The sequence below is a fragment of the Vipera berus genome (genome assembly GCF_964194415.1).
Source record: "Vipera berus genome assembly, chromosome: 5".
NCBI classification, from domain to species: domain Eukaryota; kingdom Metazoa; phylum Chordata; class Lepidosauria; order Squamata; family Viperidae; genus Vipera; species Vipera berus.
In genome coordinates, this window is record NC_138207.1 from 46,808,831 (window position 1) to 46,834,600 (window position 25,770).

At 37.5% G+C, this 25,770-nt stretch overlaps 1 protein-coding gene across 1 annotated transcript in view; it reads left to right on the plus strand.

Moving 5' to 3' along the window:
• The window catches only part of ARMH3 (armadillo like helical domain containing 3), a 161,794-nt gene that overhangs the window by 47,959 nt on the left and 88,065 nt on the right, over positions 1 to 25,770 (plus strand). The window contains exons 21-23 of the mRNA XM_081328954.1: positions 10,635 to 10,717; positions 13,183 to 13,309; positions 15,944 to 16,019. Of these exons, the coding sequence (XP_081185080.1) occupies positions 10,635 to 10,717; positions 13,183 to 13,309; positions 15,944 to 16,019 (286 nt within the window). The remainder of the gene's footprint in view (positions 1 to 10,634; positions 10,718 to 13,182; positions 13,310 to 15,943; positions 16,020 to 25,770) is intronic.

A 25,770-nucleotide genomic window follows, 5' to 3' on the forward strand; every position in this document is an offset into this window, starting at 1 on the left:
CCCTAATTCAAAACATGGTCTCAGACTGTTAACCTTAGCTTAATCTACTGTCAATATTTTCTTTCTAGCTTAATTCCAAATACTAGCTTTAAACTGCTAAGAACCCAATATTTAAATAGGTACTTTTTATTCTGTATAATAAGAGCGGTCAGTTGTCCTTTAGAAATGGCCCTAATTTGTCTGTCCTCTATTAATATATGGAAGTAGATCGTTCATCATCTTCACCAGGATCTTTGGCATCTTTTTGAAGCTCTGTTAGTTGTAGAGAATGCCTGCTGGGAAGTGAAGGATTAGAATGCTAGAAGTGCAACTTTTCAATACACTTGGAATAGTCTCCCCAAAGATATCAGAACACTAATATACCGGTAATAAAGATTTTTAAATCCCTCTTACAGGGGGGTCCTTTAGGAAATACAGGGCTAAAATTCATAAAAGACTGGAATCTGGAAACCATCACCCTAGAGGGAATAGCAGGAAGGCCCTGTTTAGAGCAACTTAAAGAGAGAATCCTAGGGAGAAATAAAGGCAGACAGATATTTGTGGGGGATTGTGATTGGCGGAGGCCTTGAAATACAAGGACCGGTAATTTGGTATGACTCAAATGGGGCTCAATACAGGCCTTGCTTTGTACCAAGACATGAGAATAGAGTTTTGGGCTAAGATCAGGAGAGAAGAGGAATCAGGAGACTGACGGTTAGGTATAAAACAAATCGAGGTGCTTTATAATCTCCTCCATTAGAAACCCCCCAGATCCTTGAAAAATTTATCAGGTAGAAGTTTATTCACATAATTGTGGGACTAGTCCATTGTTTGATTGTGAATTGCTTTAGATATTTTATTCTAATCAGAAAGCAACATTTAACAAATTGGAATAAATAAGCAATGTGTCATCATAGAAACTGTTTTGGCTAGCCTCAGTGTTGACTCTGATATTTTCTCTGGCTTCTGTATCAGCAGAATTTCCAATCTGTTCTAATATTCCCACTGTCAGGAATACATACTTCTATGATTTTATGGTGGGTGCCTTGCAAGGGTAAGATTTATAGAAACAAGAAAAAGCAAAAAAGGGTGTAGAGAGCATACAACTACTGTAGTTCTCAACGTACGACCACAGTGGAATTCTGAATTTTGGTTGTCAGTTATTGCATTCATAAATCAAGAGGCCACACGACTGGTCTCAATATTGTGATCATTTATATGACAGTCATAAAGCAAATCACTGCAGTCATTAAGCAAATCCAGTATACCAAGGAGTAATGTTTTGGCATTTTCTATCAAAAGGATTTTAAAAATGTTGAAATCACAGTCACATGACTGCAGCTGGTCTTGCAAGCCAGTTGTCAAGCCCCCAAATGTGATCACATGACTGTAGGGCTGTCTGTTGTAGTTACAATTTCAAGAACAGGTTGTAAGTTATTTTTGAAGTCCATCATAATTTTGAGTGGTTGTTATGCAACCAGTTGTAAGTTGAGGACTATCTGTAGTTTGAAGCATTCTAGAGCATGATATCTATCACGTTTCATGTAATAAAAGCTACAGTTAAGGCAGGGCTTCAATTAGTTTTATTGCTTTCATGGAAGCCCAGTATACTAGATTATCCATGGAGTTGCTGGTTCAGTTGCATTTTACATGCAGCAGTCAAGTTTCACATTCATGTATGTCATTTTCTTACACTTATATGGTGACTCATAACAAAGGTACCTTTTTCCTGCCTAAGTTATATGCTAAGTGTGTCTCAGCTTTTGTTTATAAGATATGTTTGGATGTGTTGTTTTAAAATTAGTTCTCAACTCACTTTTGGCAAAATGTCTTTGCTTGCTTGATCGTTGACAATCAGCCTGCCAGTGTAAACAGTATCCTGTCCTAATTGCCTTCCCTCTCTCTGGATCTGTAGTAAGGTGTTCTTTGGGAAGGTTTGATACCCTTATTCATAAGAAAGAAGCTGATCCTCTGATTTACTCCCTGGAGGATGTGGCTGATGCTTGGCCCAATTTGTAAATAATTACCTCTCAGCCGGTGTTTTTGAACACTTATGTGGCAATTTGGGGTTCAGTGTAGCTAGTTCTTGTATCCTGGTTAGCCAACAAATGCCTGCTATTCCCTTAGGAACTTTATTATTATTTATTTCTGCATCTTCTAATTTTTACCTTTTAGTAGTGGTTGTCTTAACAAATGTAGCAAGCAAGCATTGAAATATTAACTTTGGAAAAAGACAGCATCACCACCAGATGGATTCGTAGCTGGCTGACCGGTCGTACTCAGCGTGTGGTCCTCAATGGAACCGCATCTACATGGAGGGAAGTGTGTAGTGGGGTGCCCCAGGGCTCTGTTCTGGGCCCAATGCTCTTCAACATCTTCATCAATGATTTGGACGAAGGGATAGATGGGGAACTGATCAAAATTGCAGACGACACCAAGCTGGCAGGAATAGCCAATACTCCAGAAGATAGGCTTAAGATACAGGAGGATCTGGACAGACTTGAACACTAGGCGCCGCTATCTAACAAAATGAAATTCAATGGTGAAAAAAGTAAGGTTCTACGTTTAGGCAGGAAAAATGAAATGCACAGGTATAGTATAGGTGGTACCTTGTTCAATATGAGCCAGCAGTGTGCTGCAGCTGCCAAAAAAGCCAACACAGTGCTAGGCTGCATTAACAGAGGGATAGAATCAAGAGCACGTGAAGTATTAATACCACTTTACAGTGCCTTGGAATACTGCACTTGGAATACTGCATCCAGTTTTGGTCACCACGATGTAAAAAAGATGTTGAGACTCTGGAAAAAGTACAGAGAAGAGCAACAAAGATGATTAGGGGACTGGAGGCTAAAACATATAAGGAACGGCTGCTGGAATTGGGTATGGGTAGTTTAATGAAGAGAAGGACTAGGGGTGACATGATAGCAGTGTTCCAATATCTCAGGGGCTGCCACAAAGAAGAGGGAGTCAAGCTATTCTCCAAAGCACCTGAAGGCAGGACAAGAAGCAACAGATGGAAACCAATCAAGGAGAGAAGCAACCTAGAACTAAGGAGAAACTTCCTGACAATTAGAACAATTAACCATTGGAACAACCTGCCTCCAGAAGCTGTGAATGCTCCAACACTGGAAGTATTTAAGAAGAGACTGGCCAGCCATTTGTCTGAAATGGTATAGGGTTTCTTGCCTGAGTAGGGGGTTGGACTAGATGACCTCCAAGGTCCCTTCCAACTTTACTATTATTATGATTATGATTAAGAAAACATAGGAAAACTCTGCCATCATTGGGGCTTTAAGGACATTTACAATTCTCTTATTAGAGAAAAATGAATACTTATGATTATTCTTATTTGATTGAGTTGATTTTATTGTTTTATATATATATACACATACACATACACACACATGTGTATGTATATGTGTGTATACACACACACACACACACACACACACACACACACACACACACACACATATATATAAATTTATATATTGCATGAGAAACCTGCTGGTAGACAATGCTAAAAGGTTGTTCATTATAATTAGTTAATTTAATTTAATAATTAACCTTTTTTAGTTTTCAGAATTATTAGCCTTGATTACTGCTTGTTAATTCAGTGAACATTTCTAGGAGATATATGGCCTATGATCTGAGTCATCCAGTTTAATGTGATTACCACATTATCTGTGAGATCGTACCCTGTTTAGAAAGAAGTGGGCCAATTTTTAGAAGCAGCATTTCATGTTTAGGCAAAGCTTAAGAATTTCAGGAATAGGTCTTAGATTTTTGTATTTCTTTCTTTGGATTTTGGGGAGTTCTATCTTTATTTTTGCTTTCCCTACTTGACAGCTGTTTTAAACCTATATAAGGACTTTCAGTTTTCTTGTGTTTCTTGCCTTAGAATTGCTAAAAACAACACCACACAATTTTTTTTAGTAATTATTGTCATAAGAGAGAAAATGTAGTACTTTTTTTAGCAGTATTTAAACGATGCTTTCCAAATATCTCTTTAAACGCCTGAAGATAACGGTCAAGTGGTCCTTCTGCTGGAGTAACCTAGCTGGCATCCATAGCGGCTTGCTTCTTATGCTTTAGCTTCCTTTTCTTGACTTGGCAAGATATCAAAACAAATGCTACCATTTCAAGCAATTAATCTTAGTGACACATATCAGGTGTAACCTTTCTCCCATTGTATTTCATGGGCCTTTCAATGACTTCTACTTTTTGATGGCATCATAGGGTTTTAGACAGCCATTTTAGATCTTCCAAGTTCTTATGTTCAGTGCAGGAATCTTCCCTTGGGGATTTGTGATCTACTCTTGCTGTTTTTCTTAATATTCAGCCAGAACCTGTCTTTTTATAACTGCTTTATTAGTCAGTGTCTTGTGCCTTTTTGAATAAGGTGGCAAATAGCCTTACGTTTGGATATTTTTTCCTGAATTTTTTTTTAAGAAAACTGCACAGTCAATTACTGTGGTGTTTCTTCCCTCAGCCTCTTCTCAGCTGAAGTGTTTATTAATAAATCATGGGCAGAATACATTGAAAAAGATTTCTTTTTTTTCCCCTAATAGGTGAGCGTGGCCTAAGGCAACAGCTGACGTGATGTAAGTTTTGAGGCATAGATTAGGTAAAAACTTTCCAGAGTCTTGCTTTCTGCTTTTGCCAACTTGTATTTTCATACTTCAAGATGTAGGTCATCTATATGGGTAAGAACTGTGAAGTGTGATTTTCAAGCAGCAAGCAGAAAAACCTTCCCCAAGACTTTATGAGCAAGTTGCATTAAGAGACACAGTATCCAGTACCCTAATACTTAATGTTAGCTTGCTTTATCCCCAGGGTTCACTGCAGTTAAATTTTTTAGCACGTTTCTACACTAAATATTTTCAGCAGAGTTTTCTGTTTGACCTGCATTTGACTATAGCAAAATTTTAATCTGATGGTTAGAAGAAAGAAGCAGGATATATCCTCTACATTCTGCTGTATATAATCTGTCCTGCGTACAGAAGATGTATAACATTTATGTTTCTTTTGTATTGGCCATTTATTATGTAATGTAACAAAATAATAACTTCATGGTGCAAAGAAATGTGATATTGATTTATTTCAGTTTAGGATAGTGTTGCAAAATTAGAAAGAGTAGCAGTTGGCAAAAAAAATATAAATTGTTTTCCTAGGTCGTTTTTATTGAAAGAGACAAGACTTCAGCATTGCTTTCCTGAATGGTTGGTGCTGAGAGATAATTCATACTTATAAATGGAAAAGTTCCTCTGTGCTAAACAGGGGAAGTGCCCATCTGTAATTAATTAGTCCAAGGTTTGTAGCAATCTCAATTTATTAAAAATAAAAATCTATAGATAAGTGAAAAACTAGCTTACTTTATATTTTATCCTTTGGAGTTATCACAGCAAAAGGAAATTGGGTAAGAGATGTAATTGATTCAATTAAACTAAATGCCACTGCTTCCTGTGTGGGGCCATTACCTTCTATAATTTTATCTTGCTTTACCATGAGATATGATACTAGCTTCCAGCTTAGTTGGCTTCAAATAAGGTTGGGTGAATTCATGGAAGTCAAGAGACTCAGTGGTTATTAGCCTTGATAGCAGTATGATTACCTGTGAAGGCCATTGCTGGAGAGACTAGGAGGAAAAGTACTAGATCATCTTGATATTGAGAAGGGACTACCAGTGTCATCTCAGTATTATAACCAAATCTGAATCCTGACATAAAGGAGTCCATATAATTTGTTTCCTTCGGGATCTTCTAAAACTGCAAACCAGCCAGCTTTTCAACAGCATTTCCTATGACTGTAAGGTTGGACACTGGATGGAAAGTATCAAGTTCCACTGGGTACAGCAATGGCCTCAGGTGGAGGATGATTGCTTCCTATAGACATCTCACCCTCCCACAAGGAGGCATTAAATATTTCATGGCTCCAATTACATGTCACTCCTGGGAAGCTTTAACTATCCAGAAGAGACATGTATCTATACCACAAGTAGTTGAACTCACAGCATGAAGGACTCAGTCCATTTCATCAGGACTAATGGAGTCACAGATAACTGAAAAATGAGCCCTATCTAGCTAGAATGACCAGGTCACCTTAAACCTCTTAAAACATACTTTGGATAGAAAAATATTGTTGCCGCCCTTATTTTATAATCCTTATTATGAAAGGACATTGTAACGAAGGGATCCAAGGTCGTTGCTTTCTTCTGCATTGCTGTTTCCTTTTGCAATTATGCCTTTCAAAGGAGGAAAGGTACGAAGAGTAGGTTTCTCATGCTAAAATTCTCTTCCATGAATTCAGGAGGTAGAGGCACTGGAAAAAAAAACATAAGGAATAGAAGTGTGTTTCTACAGCCACCGGACAATTAGTCTGGATTACATTAAACTGAAAGATATTTCTTCATCTCAAAAGATTTTTTTCTCTCTTCTTCAAGACTGGTGTCTTCAGATCTTAAGTATGTTGGGACTGTTTTTTAATAAAAGTTTGAAGGGATATCCTTTTCCTTAGTGTTCTCTGAACTGACGAGTTTAGTCCAGGTCCCTGATAGAGCAAGTAGGATTTCAGAGAGAGCTTGGGATTTTCCCTCAGGCTCCAGCACATAGCTCAACTGAGGCCATAATCACCATTTGGAATGAGATGGCAACAGTGGCCTTGGATTGTATCCTGCTTGGTTCCCCAGAGGGTCAGTTGGTTATCAGATTTGCTTCAGGGGATGAAATGCCTAAAATGTTGCTGGAGGAAAATGGAAGAGTGAACCAAACTGAGCACAGATGAGAGTGTTCCTTAGATATTTATTACCTTGTGATCTAGAAGTTTCATCTGACAGAATTTCTCCAGTGCTGGATTAGAACAAATTGTTACTAGCCTGTGATTTCTGTCTTGTTGGATAATTGCTGGAGCCAAATTGATAAAAATATGAATGGAAGGAAGGAAAGTTTCTATTGAGTGTAGAATATGAAGCATTCAGAGTCTTTGGCTGAATGATTTTACAATTAATTTTTTAAGCTGAACCATTGAATAAAACACATACCTAATGCCTACTACTACATGGAGAAGTTCCCAATAAACTGCTATCACAGAGACTCGGGGCAGCTGTCTTAGTCCCAAGTAGCGATTGCCTTGAATGGCAACGTTTGCCATGGAAGCTTAGTTACCTTGGAAACCTATTTAACTGCATCTTTGCTATATGGAGAGCCTGTTTAGAACCACTATTTTGCTTTGAAGTCTGATGTCTTTAAGCACAACATGAGCAAAAGTCTACTTTGACCTGAATCAATATGGTATTAGGCATTTAAATCAAACTGGATATATTGGTGAGAAGAGCATAATGGTCCTGTATCCATTTGTGCAAGTGCTCAGAGGGTGATACTCTGTTCTGTACATGTGAGGATGAAATGTGATATTTGCTTGTGATTTTCCAGTCACAATCTTGTCTCTTATCACATTTGTATCTCTCTCCTTGGTTATGTTTACTCTGGTGTTTTGAATTTATTTATTTGAACATTGGATCCTTCTTACCCTCCCACTGCCTTTTCAGATCACTTTCAATCACTTAGTATTAGATGCTTTTAAAAGTTTAGAGAATACCAGCACTACTGTCACCATTGTGACTATGGTTCTTCTTCCCTTTGTCTTCTTTCATTCTGCCAGTTATTAATGATCAGAGACTGAAACCATTCTGAATAGGTAAATATGCATGTATAATGAATAAATTTTTCTGCGAGCCATATACACTTAGTTTTCTGTCTAGCTATTGTGATGATTCTGCCCAACAACACAAAATAGGTCACGACATATTCAAATCTTCCAGAGAGAAAGCATTTATTCTTAAACAAAGAGCAATAAAAAACAAGCTAAAAAACCCCAGAACAAACAAAAACTGTGATCCACAAATGAACTCCTTAACAGGTCAGAAGTTAATTTATAGTCTCACGTTTGCTAAATTAAGATTATTTGAAATTCTTTCAAAGAAACAATATATGGCAGCCATGCTGTTAAAATAACCAATCCTTTGCCCCTGGTTAAAATAATTAACAATTTAATTATATGAGTTGAGCTGGCTAATTTTAAGACAGTTTCGGCTTTTTGCTCCCTGTGGGCAGAATGGAATATGTTTTAAAACCAGTTGCAGAAGTTTATTGATTCAAATGTCTCTACAAATTTTCCCTTTAATATGCCTCTCAAGTCTGGTACAAACTGTCTAGAGATCATTATAGCTGATACATAACTTTCCCAGAGAAGCAGATGGGGAGGTAACCATGTCCTAATTGGTTGAAATGGTAATAATGTGCTCTACTGTATTTCTATGCTAGGAAGGGGTCATGCTTAGGTTGATGTAAATTAATACAATTAATTTAATTTTAATTTAATTTAATAATATTTGTATACCGCCCTTCTCCCTGAGGACTCAGGGCGGTTCACAGGGCAGAATAAAATACTAAATACAAACATTAAAAAGAGATTAAATGATTGCCCGAGTTAAAACAATTGGAATAAAATTCTAAACACCAAGTTAAAATTAAGACACCAAAAATAAAAAACCCCACCAATCCCCATCAGGCTAGGCCGGCTTGAACAAACAGAAACGTCTTGAGATCGCGACGAAAGGAGCGAAGATCGGGCGCCATCCGGAGCTCTACCGGTAGCTGATTCCACAGCTCCGGGGCGCCCACAGAGAAGGATCTCCCCCTGGGGGCCACCAATCGACATTCTCTGATCGGTGGCACCCTGAGGAGGCCCTCTCTGTGGGAACGCACAGGGCGCAGGGAGCTTGATGCCGGCAGCAGATGTTCCCTAAGGTACTCCGGCCCCATGCCATGGAGGGCTTTAAACACCGTTACCAGTACCTTGAATCTCACCCGGAAGACAACTGGCAACCAATGCAGCTCACGGAGCAGAGGTGTAACGTGGGAGTATCGGGAGACTCCCAACACAACTCTCGCGGCTGCATTCTGTACCAGTTGGAGCTTCCGGGTGGTCCTCAAGGGCAGCCCCATGTAGAGAGAAAAGATAAACGCTCAGAAAGACAAAGGGAATATTTCAACTTATCATTCCATTCAGTCCCGCCACAACAAAGTATTTCTTCTCCCATAGTACTTGGGCAAATATCCTTTGCCATTGGAGGAATGAACCACAAGAACACAAGTTTAAGTACAAGTTTAAGAAGGGTTGATAGACAGACAAACTTCCTCCCATTGGAATTAAAATTGCTGGAAAGGTATTAGTAGTTAAAGAGAAAATTATTCAAGAGAAAATCAAGTAAGGAGATGAATTAATGAGACCTTATTCCTCTTCTCAGAAGAATAGCAAGTTGGACTCTGATTGGCAATTTCCAATTTAGCCAAATCCAATCATTATTACAATTTTAAATAATAAATCTCTCCCTGATGTTCCAACTTGGTTTTTTCTCCCCAATCTCCAGAAAAGTATGTCTGGAATGTGTTTTGGGTAGGCATCATTTGTGGGGTTTTTGATGCTTTCTGAGATTTGTTGTATTCTTGCAGATGTTTCATTAACAAACTAGGTAATATCAGTGCTAATAGGAAGTGGGCTTTGCTCTATCAGTGTTGGTGGGACTGGTCTTGGTGATTCCTTGGTTAAGCTGTTGTTTACTGTTAGTTTGTTTTGCAGTTCCTTGGTCTCATTTTTCATGTCCTCCTAGCGGCTAGGAGCTGCGGGTTGCCGACCCGTGTCCTAGCCAGTGTGTGCCCATCCTTGATACAGAAGTGCTGATCTGAAATAGGATTCTTCCTGGTCAATCTGGCATGGCTCACATCTTCATATAAACTGCTCATTCTAGCATAACTTTTTAATCAAGGTGATCAGTAGGTAGTAGACAGTCATTGTGTTCATCCTATAGTTTATGATAATTCCACATACCCTGCAGTGTATCTCATGTGTTAATATTTCTCCATAACAATTTATAAATGGACTTAAACTGGACAGTTTTAACTTCCTGTGTCAAATGTGTGCTTTGGACCCGAATTTCCTTATTAAGAACTGAAAATGTTCAGGCTAAAGTTCACATATTCAGAAACTTCAAGTAAAACATAAATGCCTTTTTTGGTAATTATTTTCTATTGTTATTTTGGGATTGTAATAGTGCTGTCAGATACATATTTTTGCCTCATACTTGTGTTCTCATCTTTTACTACCTTGGTTACTCTGTTTAGCTGAAAATAAATTTAAAAGAAAATACGTAATCAAGACAGTGCTTCTGAGCTCTTGAATCCAAAGCGATCTTCCCTGTCCTAAATAACTTGATATAACATGTATTGTATTCAAATAAATACCATATACTAAGTGAACCTAGTCAAGCTCTTGCAGAATTGTACCATATGTGGTTCTGCTTTGTGTACCATCAACAAAAGTGACATCTGATATTGATTTGTTGGTTTTTGTGCTGAAAAGAATTCATTTTTCATAGTCTTGTTTCTACTTAAAGTGATCAGTAAGGGGGAAATCCCTGTTGTTATTGATGACTGACAAGTTAATTTAACATAAAAATGTGCAAGTAGGATAAATCTAGGGCTAAAACAGAAGTTTTCTTGCCTGTGAAGTATAGGCTTTTAACTAATGAAGTTCAGTTTGGTTATAAGTATTGGCTTATGAGAATAAAACTGTATTTTTTTAAATTCTTCCTTCAGCTCTGATTAATCTGTTGAAGTTCCTCATGTCTAATGAAACAGTTTTGCTGGCAAAACATAACATCTTTACCTTGGCTCTGATGGTGAGTATCTATGGAAAGAAATGAGCCCTACCAGGGATAAAGAACCCTTGATTTTTAATTTATTTTTAAGGGAACCTTTAAACATCTACATGAAGCTGCTGGCACCAACTGAGGTATTATCATTATGTTTATGATACCCTACTATGCTGCCACAGGCTACATGGAAAATGGGGGGAAAGTATGGAAGCTTCCATGGCTCGGGGGGGGGGGAAATGGGCTCAGACTCAAAACAGTGATGATAGAATGGTTGCTGGTTCAGCAGCCAACTGATTCTGGAGTGATATCAACTTTGGCACTTGATGGGTTTCTGCTCCACCCTTAAAGACCAGACTCACAATCTGGAGATCTTCCTGAATATATGGCTTTTGCTAGCATTTGCCAAGTGCAGCTGGTGTAATGTCTCAGCCAGAACAGGACAAGGTTATGTACACCCTTATCTCCTTGTACCTGAATTATTGCAACTCATTCTAATGGGGCTGTCTTTCATAGGTTAATGAAAATACATAGGAAAATTCGAATGGGACCATCCTTCAAGACTATCTGAAAATTTCAAATGATGCAATATGCAATGGCCGTGTGCTTACTGGGCAATCCCAATATACTTTCATTTTATTCCACTACTGATGGAGCTCCATTGGTTACTGATCTGTTTCCAAGTTTCTCAAGGAGCTTTATTATGAAAAAGCTGTCTATGGCTTGGGATCTGGGTATTCTAGAAATCATCTATCCCAAGTAAATTGTTCCTGTATGAATAAGGAGGGCCTGCTAAAAGTCCCCTCCTATCAGGAAGTTTTACAGAATGGGGCACAAAGGTATTTTAGTGGCTGATTCCCTCCTTTAGAACAGTTTACTCCAGTGGAAAGAATGGCTTATTTCAAAATAGCTGAAACCTGGATTTCTGGAAGGCTAGTTGAGTAGCTGCTAGAGGAAGAACCATGGCATTTTTGCTTATTGTTGCTTGCAGTTTTATTTTTATTACATTGTGCACTTGGTAGAGGCTCTGGAGTGAGGAGGGTAATAAATCACATACACAGATATATACAAATCCTGTGCTAAACCAGGTTAAGAATATTACTTTATATTTTATGTTATTTTAGTTCAGTTTAGGAACTTGTACCCTCTATTATAATACTTACATGTGTCCCATGTAGATAGTTTAAAGACAATGAATAATGCTTCATTAAATTTATATGCCCCCAATTCCCAGCAAGTCTGGGCAGTTTACAATTATTAAAACATTTTAAAACAAAGAACATTAGGAAACGCAAAACAATGACAAGCAAACCAAACCAAAGGGGAAAGAAGAAAAAGATATCAGTCATTGCTGCCAAAGGCCTGGAGACAGAATTGGATCCAGGATAGGAATATTCCTTCTAGATATTTTTTGGAATGTATATAGAAGAAGAAATGTTTTAATATGTACTCAGTTGAGTGCCATATTATGGAGAGGTGTGTTTTTTATGTGTCACAATTGGAACCCACCAAAAAAAAATCTTCCAGTGCTTCTTCATGTTCTAATATCAATGATCTTTGTGGCTTTAGAGAGGCTGGAAATGAAACTTTGGAATTCTGTTTGCGGCTTGTAAATGAGGAAAGAGCTTATTGCAGTGATCTGTCTTTAAAATGTTGATTGCTAACCTGAAAATCCAAAAGTTTCATAGCTGGGCAGCCAAGAAAGTACGCTTTGAATAGTAGTAAATTGGAGAGTGTCATTTTATTGTTTTTTCCATGAAATGTTTCTATTTATTGCTGACAGTGGAGGTACTTCTTATTTTTAACTTCACAGCAGATATGCTTAAGCTCCAAGTTTTCCTCTTCTAAAGTGCTTACTAGGATTAAAATGGTGGAAAATATCCACTCATGTACAGCAATTCTGCAGTGACGGAGTTTCAGAAGCTTAGGGGCCACGTGTAGTCCAGAAGATCCAGAGAAAATTAGAGAATTGAATAAATTCATTCTCTTTCTTTCCATTTGTTTCCCACACAGTTGACAATACGGGTACAACTGTTCTTAGATGTTTCCCTTGACATTTTGAAATTTCTTTAATTTTTTTAATTTTGGCTTTTGGTTTATGCTTTTACATAATTATAAGTTCCTTAAGAAACTCTTGAATACATAGAAACAGCTTGCCTGTTGTTTTTTTTAGTGACTTCATTTTACTTCTAAGCTGGTACACATTCGACCATGCAAATTTGCCTTTTTGGTGAATAGTATTTGCTCTCACTGTTGTCATGGGTGACTGTAGGTCCTGATGAATATGTCAGGTAAAGAAAATATACTTTTTATGTATGAAAGCTAAATGACCACTTCAATGCTGTTAATGTTAGAGTACGTTGGTTTACATAGTTAGCATTTTTATTTATTTAATAACCTTTTATTTTGCCCAGAGAATTCCTGTTTCTGTTTGATTAAATAATAAAGTTAATATATTTTTATTCAGTAATGCCTATAATCTTTTTTTTAAGGTGATAAACCTGTTTAATATGTTCATCACTTATGGAGATACCTTTCTTCCAACTCCTAGCAGCTACGATGAGCTTTATTATGAAATAATCAGGATGCACCAGAGTTTTGATAACCTGTATTCCATGGGTAAGTAGCGTTAGGTGACTTGACTTTATGTTAATGTAACATTTGTATAAGTGTCGCTAAGAGCAAATAATAATGTATGATTGCTCTTCAATACATATGCTTGTCATATAATTTTAATTAACCTTTAATACATGAGTTGAAATAATCCTGTAAAAGACATTCCAGGCTAAAGAGATATTTTAGAATGGCTCTTTCTTAAGCTGATATAAATAATAATAAATGATATGGTAATATATAAATAATATAGTCAAGGGAACAGAGGATCACCTGGCACACTGATATGGCTGCTGCATGTGAAAGTATGGTTGCTGCTGTTTCCTGGCATATAATAAATAGTAGCAAAAACACACCATGTCCATTTAGGATGATCCTATTTGGCATGTGTAGAATGCTCCCAGTTGGGAAACTGCACCTTAGTCTCAGATCACAGTGTATGCCAAGCTCCCAGAACCATTTAGCTGCAGGGAAGCATCATTGTAAACAGGAAGTGAAAACAGGAAGTTGTACTTTCATCTTATTCTGATGAAAGCACAGTAAGATGTTGTCTCCAAAGACATAGAGCGCATCATGGAACCAGGTCAGTGCTTCAAAGAAATTCAGTCAGAAAACAGCTTGTGTAAGCTGGAAAGGCAGAAAAATAATACTATCCAGAAATAATATTTTTGGGTGAGGGAGTGGAAGTGGTAGAGTAATGTATTTACTATTGCTATAGGGGAGCGGGGGGCAGTTTTTCTGTAATTGGAAAACTGGATTCCTTAATGGAGAGCCAAAGCTATAAACGTGTGATAAATCCTTTTCTCTTTCCCCTGTTTATGACATGTAATTCTCTGATGTACAAACCTATTCCCCATTTGCATTCATGCATATAACAATCATCACATCCATCCACCCTTTAGTAAATATCAAGATCACGAGAAGTGATAATGCCACCATGTCCAATTCTTATCCTCATGGTACAAAAAAGATGCTGAGACCCTATAAAATGTGCAGAGAAGAGCGACAAAGATGATAAAGGTCCAGCTAAATCGTATGATGAACAGTTGAAAGAGCTAGGTATGTCTACCCTATCAAGGAGAAAGATTAGGAGGGATATGATAACTGTACTTGAAGGACTGTCATAGAGAAAGGATTAACATATTCTCCAAAGCATCAAAAGGCAAGACAAGAAGTAATGGATGGAAACTTATTAAAGAGAAATCCAACCTAGAAATAAAGATAAATGTTTGTACAATTAATTAATGGAATAGTTTGCCTCCCAAAGCTGTGGGAGTTGTGGAAGTTTTCAAAAATAGGCTGGACAGCCATTTGACTGAGATGGTATAAGGTCTTCTGCCTTGAGAAGGTTAGACTAGAAGACCTCCGAGGTCCCTTCCAGCCCTATGCTTCTATGTTCTATATACACCACTATCTTTATAATTACATTGTACCTCCTTCAATTCACTGAGAATTCTAAGTTAGCTTAGAAGTAGTTGTATTGGGATGTTGAAACAGTACGGTAGTGCACAGTGGAAGTTAAGGACTCTTTAGCCAGCTTCCCATTTCCTGGCTGCCAAGGAAACTGCATGCCAGTTTAAAGAAGAAATATGGTTCTTCTAAGTTGGATTATTAAGGAGATAGTAGCTTAATAATTAATTTAATAATTTACGTTTTCAGCAAGCTTGTCTTCATGTAGCATAGAAAGCATGCCTTGTGTTTTATGTATCTAGACATATTTGGAAAGGGATGAGATCTGTATATTAAGTGTTTTACTATGAATGTATGTATTCATATTGGGGATGGACAATACACACAATAAACATGTACCTGAACATTACTTTTTTTTTTACTGTTCCTGAAGTTTTCCAAGAGTGTTTCTGAAATTTGCCAGCAAAGCCACCAAACAGAATGTCACAATTTTATGTTCTGTTTGAACAAGAAACTGAAGAAAATAGTATATTAAGATTTCAGTAGGCTTAAGATAACATCTTCTATTAAAACTCTTGTCATAACCTTTAACTGAGCAAAACGGTGCATCAGAGGGCAACAATTGTTGAACCAAGGTACTCAAATAGACTAACTTACAGAATGTGTCCACAATCTGCAACCCGTGAATCCTGAAGGAATGAAATTTGGGAAAGTGGTGGCTACTGAGTGATGATCATTTTCAACATTCTGTGACACTTTCTAACCCAGTCTCTCTGCCACCCAGCACCAGAGGAAGGGAAGGGAAGGGGAGGGGAGGGGAGGGAAGGAAGGAAGGAAAGATTTATGATTCTGGTTGCCAGATTCCCACAAGGAAAACGGGGAAGCTGGCAGGAACTCACTCCTAATCCCAATGACCTACCCTGGTGATTCTGTTTCTCTGTTTAAGTTAAGAAATATCTCTGAAATGATGACCCAACAGGGGGCGGTTTGTCTTAGTTGCTTTTAAATGCCAGGTCTCTCCCCATCCAATGCCCCAGAAAATATAAAAGATTGAACGTCCTGTCCCCACCTCCTCCAATAATAACGTATCGTATTGCCCGTCCCTGTGAATGCTGAGACAGTTTTTAAAAAATGGTGTGGGAGGAAATGCGGTCCCAAGCCACAAAAAATTGGAAACTCTTTGAGTGCAGTCAAATAGGTATCACAGAATATTTTTTTTCTTTCTTTCAGTTCTAAGGCTTTCTACTAATGCTGGCCAGTGGAAGGAGCCAGCCAGTAAGGTGACTCATGCATTGGTCAACGTACGGTAAGAAAAAGGAAAAAATTGCAGATTTTTTCTTTAACTCTATGCTTTTTCATTTTCCCTTTTTTTAAAAAAAAAACAACACCAAGACACATTTTAGATTTCTCAACTCAGGTTGAGATAAATGAAAGATAACATTGTAAGCATGTAACATGTTTATTTTCTGTAATTTTTAATGTGAATAAATGGCTACTTATTTTTCCTTATTAGCAAGTATCTTGGCCAGTAGTTTGAGAGCTGAGGTTTTATTTTAAAAAACAACAGTAACCAGCATTGCCAATTTGCTTGGAACAAATTGGAACATAATAATCCACGTGACTTTTTTATAATGGTCATATGTTACTATGTTATACTGTAAAGACATCCTCAAATCAAACTCATTCCTGAGGAATATATGAAACTTTTCAGATGGTGATGCTTAGCAAACTATTTGTAGGTGGCCCCTGAGTAATCTAGCTGCTTTTTAAGGAGGTGTTGAGCCACACATGTACGTATTCAAGAAGGAAGGACACCTCAGAGCAATATCTTTGTTGCTATAGTAACCCGCAAGACAATTGGCTAGAACTTTTTTTCCTGTGACAGCATTTGCTTATGAATGAAATCAGCTGTCATTCTTTTAGGCCAATAATGGCTAATAGTGTCACTCTGTCACTCTCAGTCCTTTCACATTGGAGAGCTAATCAAATCAAATAGATATTTGTTATGGTGATAAACATTGAAAAGATAAATTTATGGCTCAAACACATCCTGAAAGAGCAGCTAGATCTAGCAAATCTACCTGAAAGTACTCTGCTAACCATCACTATCTGGAAACTCCTCTTTTCCCCAGGGGATCACATGTGGCTTTCATCTGTTTATACTATCATTTTTATATTTGTGTGTTTATACCATGTCAGGCTAGATGTCAAGGGTATTGGATTCCCCACGGCAACGCAAGCAGCGTTTATTGCAGCTTTTGGTTATGCTGAAAGTACAATTGCTTTTACACTGTTTCATTCCCCTTAACACATCTTATCTCTGCCACCATTTCTCATCCTGAGACATGGCAAGGAAGAACTTGAGATAAAATGCTTTTTGGACTCAGCACAGGATAACTGGGCTTAAAAAGCTGATTTATTGGAAAAGACTCCCTGGATACTAAATGTTCCTGGGGGGCAGTGAATGATATGCATGCAAGCTTTCCATCTTCACCATTTCTAGTTACAGTGCCTTTGCAATCCAAAGCCGTCTGGTCACACAATGATATTGTTACAACCGCCAATGATTCTGACCCTGGGAAGGTTGGGGATTTATTGAGGTGGAGTAAGTAAGACAGGTAGATGGTCAAGAAGAGAGTGACAGAGAGAGATTGAAAGAAACTCCACCATCAAGCACCTACCTGAAGGGGAGGGAAAGTTGCCAACAATTGTTGCTCTTTGGAAGAAGAGCCAATCTCCACAGAGATGAAGAGGGGAAGATTTTCTCCCTTATCTGCCTCTTTGAGACCAGAGAAAGAGGAGGTAGATCTTTGTTTCTTCCAGACATACAGAAGGTGGAGAATTGAGGGGAGGAGGATGTAGAACTAGAGTTTCTTAGAGCAGAAATATTAATTATGTCAACAACTACTACCGTAATTGCTTAGCTTAACCTAGCTCCAAAATTTAAAAACACGAGGCTAAGTATCACAGTGAGAGTCAGTTTGGGGTAATGGTTAAGGTATCAGGCTAGAAATCAGGAGACCTTGAATTCTTGTCTCGCCTTGGCCACGAAGCCAGCTGGGTGACCTTGGGCCAGTCACTTTCTCTCAGCCTTAGGAAGGAGGCAATGGCAAACCATTTCTGAGGACACATTGCCAAGAAAACTGCAGGGACCTGTCTGGACAATTTTTGAGAATTGGACTTGATTGAATTGTAAGAAAAAATGTACTATAGTAGTCAAGCTATATAAAAGGCATAAAAAAGAAGCACAATAGTTAACTGTTGTGGGTGTAAGAACAGTGTTCATGTTGGCAGAGGGCAATCAACTGTTTAAAGTGGATTTGTTCGTGTATACAATAAAAGGTGCTGAGTGTCTGTAAACTCTTCATTAGCGTATGCCAAGATCAAGCCAGGGAACAGAACCTTTCCATGAAAATGTTCCTAGAATAGGGAGTCAAAGCAAAGTGGAGGATGTTTGCCGGAGGAATGTTCAAAAAACAGTCTAGCTGCTACTTCCTCTCTACAGTACTTTCACTGACATTTATTTACAATAATTGATTATCTCTTTGCAGTGGGGAAACAGACATTAAAGAAATAAAGCAACTTTTTTTTGACAATTCAATAGTAAAGGATAGATTTTTTTAACAGTATAAAATGCTAATTTGAGCATGATGTCCAATTCTTTTCATTCTACATCTGGAATCTAATTGCTACCACCACCACCGTAACAATTAACTCCTTAATGTGATTTGAATGAGAAATTGATTTTCATCTATGATTTTTGTGAAGTAACAGATTCTGATTGTGTATTTTTCATGTTGCAAACAAAGAAGACAGAATAAGTAGACATTCTTTGTGCATTTTAGATTTGATTCTCAGTTCTTTTGAATAAGGCAGTTGCTAATGCATTTAAATTCTCCAGTTACTATAGTTAAATGTTAAAAAGCACATCACAATTATATTCTTAATGAGTGAATATGCATTATTTACTCCATTTACAAATTCAAAGGTAGACTATTTATATAGTCGATACATTACATGATGGAGTTGCAAACAGAAAGTCTCTGGAGTTTCCCTGATATGTGCTCAGAGGGCCCTGTTCCCCAATATGTTTTACTGTCTACTTTGGAGCACCAGAGTTACATTCGGAAAAGGAGAGCTTTCCCCATTGATGGAGGAGACTAGCGCACCTGCCATGCTGAGTCCTAATCTTATTAAGGAGATTGAATCCTTTTGGTTCAGCTGTAAAGCAGAGAATGTTATGACTCTCTGGAGGAGAAATAGAGAACCATTCTTGTATCAAAACCTGAAGCAGATTGAAGTTGTTATCCAGCAACTTTCTGGCTGTTCTAATGTGTGGATATCTGGAGCAAAGTCTGTTGCTTATATCAGTGGTTCTCAACCTTTTCTTCACCACATACCCCTTTTAAATACCTTTTGTAGCCATGGCCACAAGCCCCCCAAATTTAACTCCAGATTTAAATCATAACATTTCTTCAAACCTTTGCGGATCCCCTATGAAGACATTCCAGCCCTCCCAGGGGTCTGCAAACCACAGATTGAGAACAACTGGCTTATGGCATCAATGATAACTGTATTGATTGGCAGGTGAATATTGCTAATTATTTTCTTACACTCTCGCAGTAGAGCATTCGTAGATGTGGCAGAGAAATATGGTTCAAAACTGGTAATCAGAAAGTGGGGTTGGATCTTCTTGTGCCCAATATAATGCACACAGTGTGATTCAGCTGTGTATTGATCAGTCCAATATGGCTACTATTTATGCAGACCCTGTTGAAAAGACAAGACCTACAGTTGAATATCGCAAGGTAGAATCTGAGAAAACCCAGGTAGAGCCACACATTGGTCGCAGTTTGGCTGTGGTCTTATTGAGATGCTCTCTGAAGGACAATGTTCTATCAAGAATAACCTCTAGGTATTTCTGGTATTTGTTATGAATAAAAGGAATATTCTCAAACTGCACATTTAGTTCACAGTGGGCCATCTTGTTGTTAAGATGGAAGCATTTTACTTCAGTCTTACAGTACTTGGGTTTGGCTGAAGTTTCCATTTGTGAAAATATTGTCCTAAGATAGCTAAATCAAGTGTTTCTTCAGTATATTCCATGGAATTTCCCCATATGGCTAATGCCCCATGATTTGCATGCCCAAATTTTCTGGAACGAGTTTCAGGTAAGTTGGCCATACTGTATATAGGTTGAACAAGAGCAGTGCTAACTAATACTGATCCTTGGGGAAGGCTGTTGTTGAGCATATTCTCATTACTAATATTGTTTCCCTTGATTGCACAGAACTTCCTATTGGTGAGCATTCCATCAATGAGCCAGGTGATTTTCTTGCAGGGTATTACTCGAAACAGTTTATAGGTGGCACCTGGTCTCCAAACAGTGTCATATGCTGTAGTTGGGTCCACAAAAGCAACAAAAGTTTTAAGTTGTTTTTGAAATCCAGCTTCTATGTATGTCAGGGGTGTCAAACTGTGGAAGCTGCGTCCACCCCATTGCCGGCAGTGGCAAAACTGTCCCGATACATTGTGCGACATCATGTGACATGTCTGATGTATGTAGTTAACCAGAGAATCCTGGTCTGTACTACTACGGTTGGCACAGAAGCCTCTTTGCTCAATGGGCACATTTTCAAGGATGACTGGACTAATTTTACTTAGTAGTCTTTCCAGTAATTTAAATACCATACTTGGAAGAATGATTGGTCAGTAACTCTGAGGTTTGTGGCTAGGTTTATCTGGCTTGGACAGCAGTGATCTTTATCCATTTCATAAACCGAGGGATGAATCCTATCTGTAAGATAGAAGAGTAAAATTGTGCTAGCCATGTTATTGCATGTTTCCCAGCATATAGCAAGAATTCTGGGTGAATATCACGGAATGGGACAACTTTCCATAGCCGGGTCGCCATTGTTGGCTCACCCTGGCCAGTTCACCACAGGACAACTTGCCATGTGCAACTTGCCTCAAGACAACTCAGCACAGGGGAATACAAGAGGTGACCTCCTTCTTCTCTCTCTTCCTCCCTCCCTCCCTCCCTGATCCAGCTCCCGCCCCCCAATATCCTTTGAACTTTGTGCAGAAACTCCTGTGCACCAAAAAGTGTGTGACTCTCTCCAAAGTGATCGTTTTTCTGTTCGGAGAGGAAGTCCCTCTTCCCCTCCTCACTTTGTGCTCCCTGATTCCCCCCCCCCAGTCTGAGCTACAAAGGAGGAGGAGGAGGATATTCCCCTCATCTCTGGCATTCTCTCAGGTGAGTTGTCGTGTGTCGAATCGGCTGGGGTGAGCCAGTGGTGGCAACCAGCAGCGGTAAGTTGTCCTAGACCCTGGATACCTGACTTAAAATACATCACTATGAGAAAATCTCAGGAAAACAGTCTGCCTAAGGTGTTAACATATAGAAGTCTCAGATCAACCATTCCAAATTAACATAGAAGAAATAAGCAGAGCTAAGTACCAATGCCTGCTGAGGAACTCAGTAGAAAATAATATTGACTTAATTGTTTCTAATATTAAAATGGATATAGAAATTGCGTTTTGGTGATGAGGTCTTCCTTATTATTGTCCCCTCGCTTAAAAAAATTGTGCGTGGTGAGGTTGTATTCATTCATTACTCTGAAATAAATTTAAAGCAGCAAAATAATGTAATATCACCTGCATAGCAAAGCATTGCTGATTTTCAACTGGCTAAGCATTTTTTATCCATATCTTCTCCTCCTTTTCCCAAAACAATTATGACTATTCTGGAGGTACTATGGAGATTCACAGTAGTCTGTAACGTAAAGGATTTGAGGTATGTGTTTTTTCCCCCAGATAAGATGAACAGAAGCAACTTTTTCCCTAAATGCAACTGAAATGTTTTGCTCTAATATCCTGGCTTCTGCCATTAGGGCAGAATTTATTGTGACCTACTTTATCTTTCCTGTCTTACTAACAAAGGGGTCAAATTCTTTATTTCAATGCTCTTTAAATTATATTAGATTTCCCTAACAATCAACTTCCCTGGATGGTTTTGCAAAACTGAGCTATAGATTCCATATTGCTTCTGCAGACAGAGATAACTTTTGTTTTTTGGCTTGCTTGTTTTAGGTGAATATATCCCCAGTGTTATAAGTAATAAAAATATACTATTTAAAAAAATAGTTTAAATATCTTTGGTCACTGGGTATTATTTCATGTTTAATAATCTATTATTTGAGTTCTTTTTAAAAATAACATGAATTATTTCTACTATTTTTCTACTAATATAGAAAGTCATTTTATTCTACATATCTGTTGGATACAAGAAAATATTTACACATCTATAAATTTTAAGTATAATGGTAAAATTAACTGAAAATTGGTTCTTGTTGCTTATTGCTTCACAACTATTCTCATTTTTTTTGACTTGATACATTCTCTGTCAATACTATTCTTTAATTAAAAATTAAATTCTTTAATTTTGTTAATGCTAAAACCAAAGTGTAAAACTTTGCCATTATGATATAGTTTTCTTTTTTTAAAAAACTTTAAAAATCTAAATATATCTTTTGCATCCATTTAGATTCCTCAATATATGCTTTAATGCTATTCTTAAAAATAGAAAACAAAAACCTTTAATGCAGGGGGCCCCAACCCCCGGTCCATGGACCAGTACTGGTCCACGGCATGCCAGCAACCGGTCCGCACAAACAAACAAGGGCAGCGCACAATACCATGCATCCCCTAGTCCGCAGAAAAACCTCTCTCCGCGGAACTGGTCTCGTGCCCAAAAGATTGGGGAACTCTGCTTTAATGTGTAGCCTTTACTGCATAATTTAATCTGACCAGAAATCTTGTTTTAAAAATGATGATCCAACAAACACCTTCACATACTGTACAGTGTGGTAAAGATCAGTGAAGTTTTATTGGAGTTACAGTGAATTCCCAATTTAAGTTGTCTGCATACTAGTGAGCGCTATAATGGACATAATATCCATCACTGCTGGTTCTCGTATGCTTAGTGACAAAGCTGAACATGTTTAAAAGAATATTGCAAGAAGTTAATAAAGCAATACAAGCTTATTCAGTTTGTCTTGTTTTTGAACTACTTTACATTGTTGTTTTTCTCATTTGCTAAAAATACAAGGTGCATTTCTCAAGAGGTATTGCATATAACCCTAAACTAGGAATTTTAAAATCAGTCTTTGTTGTATAAATTATAACAATCTGCTGTGCCGTAAATGCAAAATTAATGCAATACGTTAAACAAACCACTTTGTGTCCTGGCACTGGGAATGAATCAGAACATTGATAAATAGGTATTTTCATGTTAGCTTGCAGACATGAAACTTAATATAGTTTGTCAGAAAAAAAGGCAAAATCTTTTCATTTTTCCTATATTTCATTTTCTTGTCCAAAGGATAATGACAGGTTTCTAATATTTCAGTTCGTAAGAGGTTGAAATAGAAATGTATTCTTTCTGTGCTTTGATTAGAGAACAGAAGGAACAGTTAACTGATCCCCTTATTTAGCCACACGTTACATGTACTTACTTCTATTAGTCAAATCCAAAATTTTCATTTGAGAGAAGTTCTGAAATAGAATAGGACTTAAATGTTGGTTCCCGAACACGTTTTTTCTACTTACTGGAACTATGGGAGGAAAGTGAATAACAGATGTAGTTGAAAGCCCAGTCATGACAGTATACTAAAATCAAGATTCTCTTGGGTCAAATTCGGCTCCTGATAACTTAATGGATGTAACTGTGTTGATAATATTGGCTTGCTACTGTCCTTTTCAGGGATGTTTTTTTCCCCATTATCCAGCCTAGCCAACGGTTTTGGGATTTGCTGGTTGTTTCCTCTTCAAATATGTATTTGATATATTATTTTAAATGTTTAAATGGACTATCTTGGCAAGCCCAAGAGTTACATTGCATTACTCAGTTGGTTGAAACACCAACTCATGTGAGTGTGTGCCCCTGTGAGAGCACAGGATTGAAGTCATGCCTGAATTATTACCTACTCTAACATCTGGCAATTTAGTTTCATAACAGCTTATTAATTGATAGTTTAAAATATACACCCCATTGGTCTATCTCATAAACCTGGCCAATGAAACAAATGTCTTTCTTTGCAATTGAAGCTTCGATTTAGACTTGACTGTGCTACACTTGCAATGTGCTTTCTCAAATCATCTGTGTTAAATGATGATTTGCCATGTAAATATCAGCTCAGCACAGAGATAATTGGTAACTGAACAATTGACCTTCACTTTTGTAAAGAAATAAGCACCTTTCAAGACAAGCATTTTTACCAGGTTAATAAGATTTTTACATTAATTCTTGCAGGTTTGCATTTGATGAGATCTTTATTAATGCAAAATTTGAAGAGGCATTCTCTGATTACTTGCTAAATGAAGGAAGTGGCATCTGAAACATTTAATTCTTTTGTGGACTTTCTTCTGATCAGTAATTTTTTTTGAAGGTGATTAACTTAGTTAACCCTATGATTAATACATACAATTGCTACATTATTACTATAGGGCAGTCACATCATTTTTGTGCCATTTTATTTTATATTTTGTTATAGAACATGAAATTGGCTAATAAAGTCTTTATCAGTCAACCTGGAGTAATAGTCAGTTCTATTGGATTTTTCATCTCAAACTCAGATTCACTCTGTTCTGGTTGCTCTTTTATACAGAAGGGACTGCTGTTATAAAAGAGAGAGAGACTGTTCTTTGAGCACTTCTGCATTTATATAATAGATCTTCAGTTGTCAAGTTATGTTGACAGTAGGGTTATGATTCTGACATTTAAATTAATTTTTAAGTAATTTATCCTGAAGAACATGAGTTTACCAAATTATAGTGGGGCAAAAAAGATCATATATTAAGACTGTGAGATTACTGTGCTTGATTGGCCAGCAAACTCGCCTGACCTGAACCCCATAGAGAATCTATGGGGCATTGCCAAGAGAAAGATGAGAGACATGAGACCAAACAATGCAGAAGAGCTGAAGGCCGCTATTGAAGCATCCTGGTCTTCCATAACACCTCAGCAGTGCCACAGGCTGATAGCTTCCATGCTAGGCCGCATTGAGGCAGTAATTGCTGCAAAAGGGGCCCAAACCAAGTACTTAGTACATATGCATGCTTATACTTTTCAGAGGTCCGATATTGTTCTATGTAGACTCCTTGTTTTATTGATTGCATGTAATATTCTAATTTTCTGAGATTGTGGATTTGGACTTTTCATGAGCTGTACGCCATAATCATCACAATTATGACAAATCACGGCTTGAACTATCTTGCTTTGCATGTAATGAGTCTATGTCATATATTAGTTTCCCCTTTTAAGTTGCATTACTGAAATAAATGAACTTTTGTACGATATTCTAATTTTTTGAGTTTCACCTGTATCTTAAAAGCTGTACCTATTAGACATCTTAGAAGTCTAAATTGTCAGATATCTGAAATTTTTCTGTTGGGGAAATTATTTCTGTATATACAATTGTTAGTGTTGTTCTGAAAAAAATTAAATATACAGTATCACTTTCCTTTTTCTTAGCTAGCCCAGTGTCCTATACAGTCGCTTCAGAAATGAGCACAAGTCCATCAGCACAAGTATGAATGGCCATTTTCTGAGGCCTTGTTTTATGTTTGTTTTTTTGTTTGATCAGGGTTGATAATTATATCCCTTAATCAACTTCATTTAGTAGTAATGTAATAACTCATTTTAAATTGTTCATTGAGGTATACTTTAACAGTAATGACCTCTGGCATACTGTCACTGCTAATCAATTCAGGCAGAACTCAAATTGTAGAGTAACAAAGAACAACCAAAAAGCTAAAATGCTGTTATGGTTAGTATTGCTTTTAACCTTCTCAAAATTATTGTTGAGATTATGTCCAGAACAGGTTCTGAAATGCTATTAAATGTACATTTGCTTTTTTCTGAAAGGGAAGGTGTTTTCTATTAGAAAACTTACAGATGTAATTTTCTTGTTTTGGCTGTATACAAAACAAACCTATAGGGAATATCAACACCCCAGAGTATGTATTATTTTTCAGGAAAGGGGAAGAGAAAATCA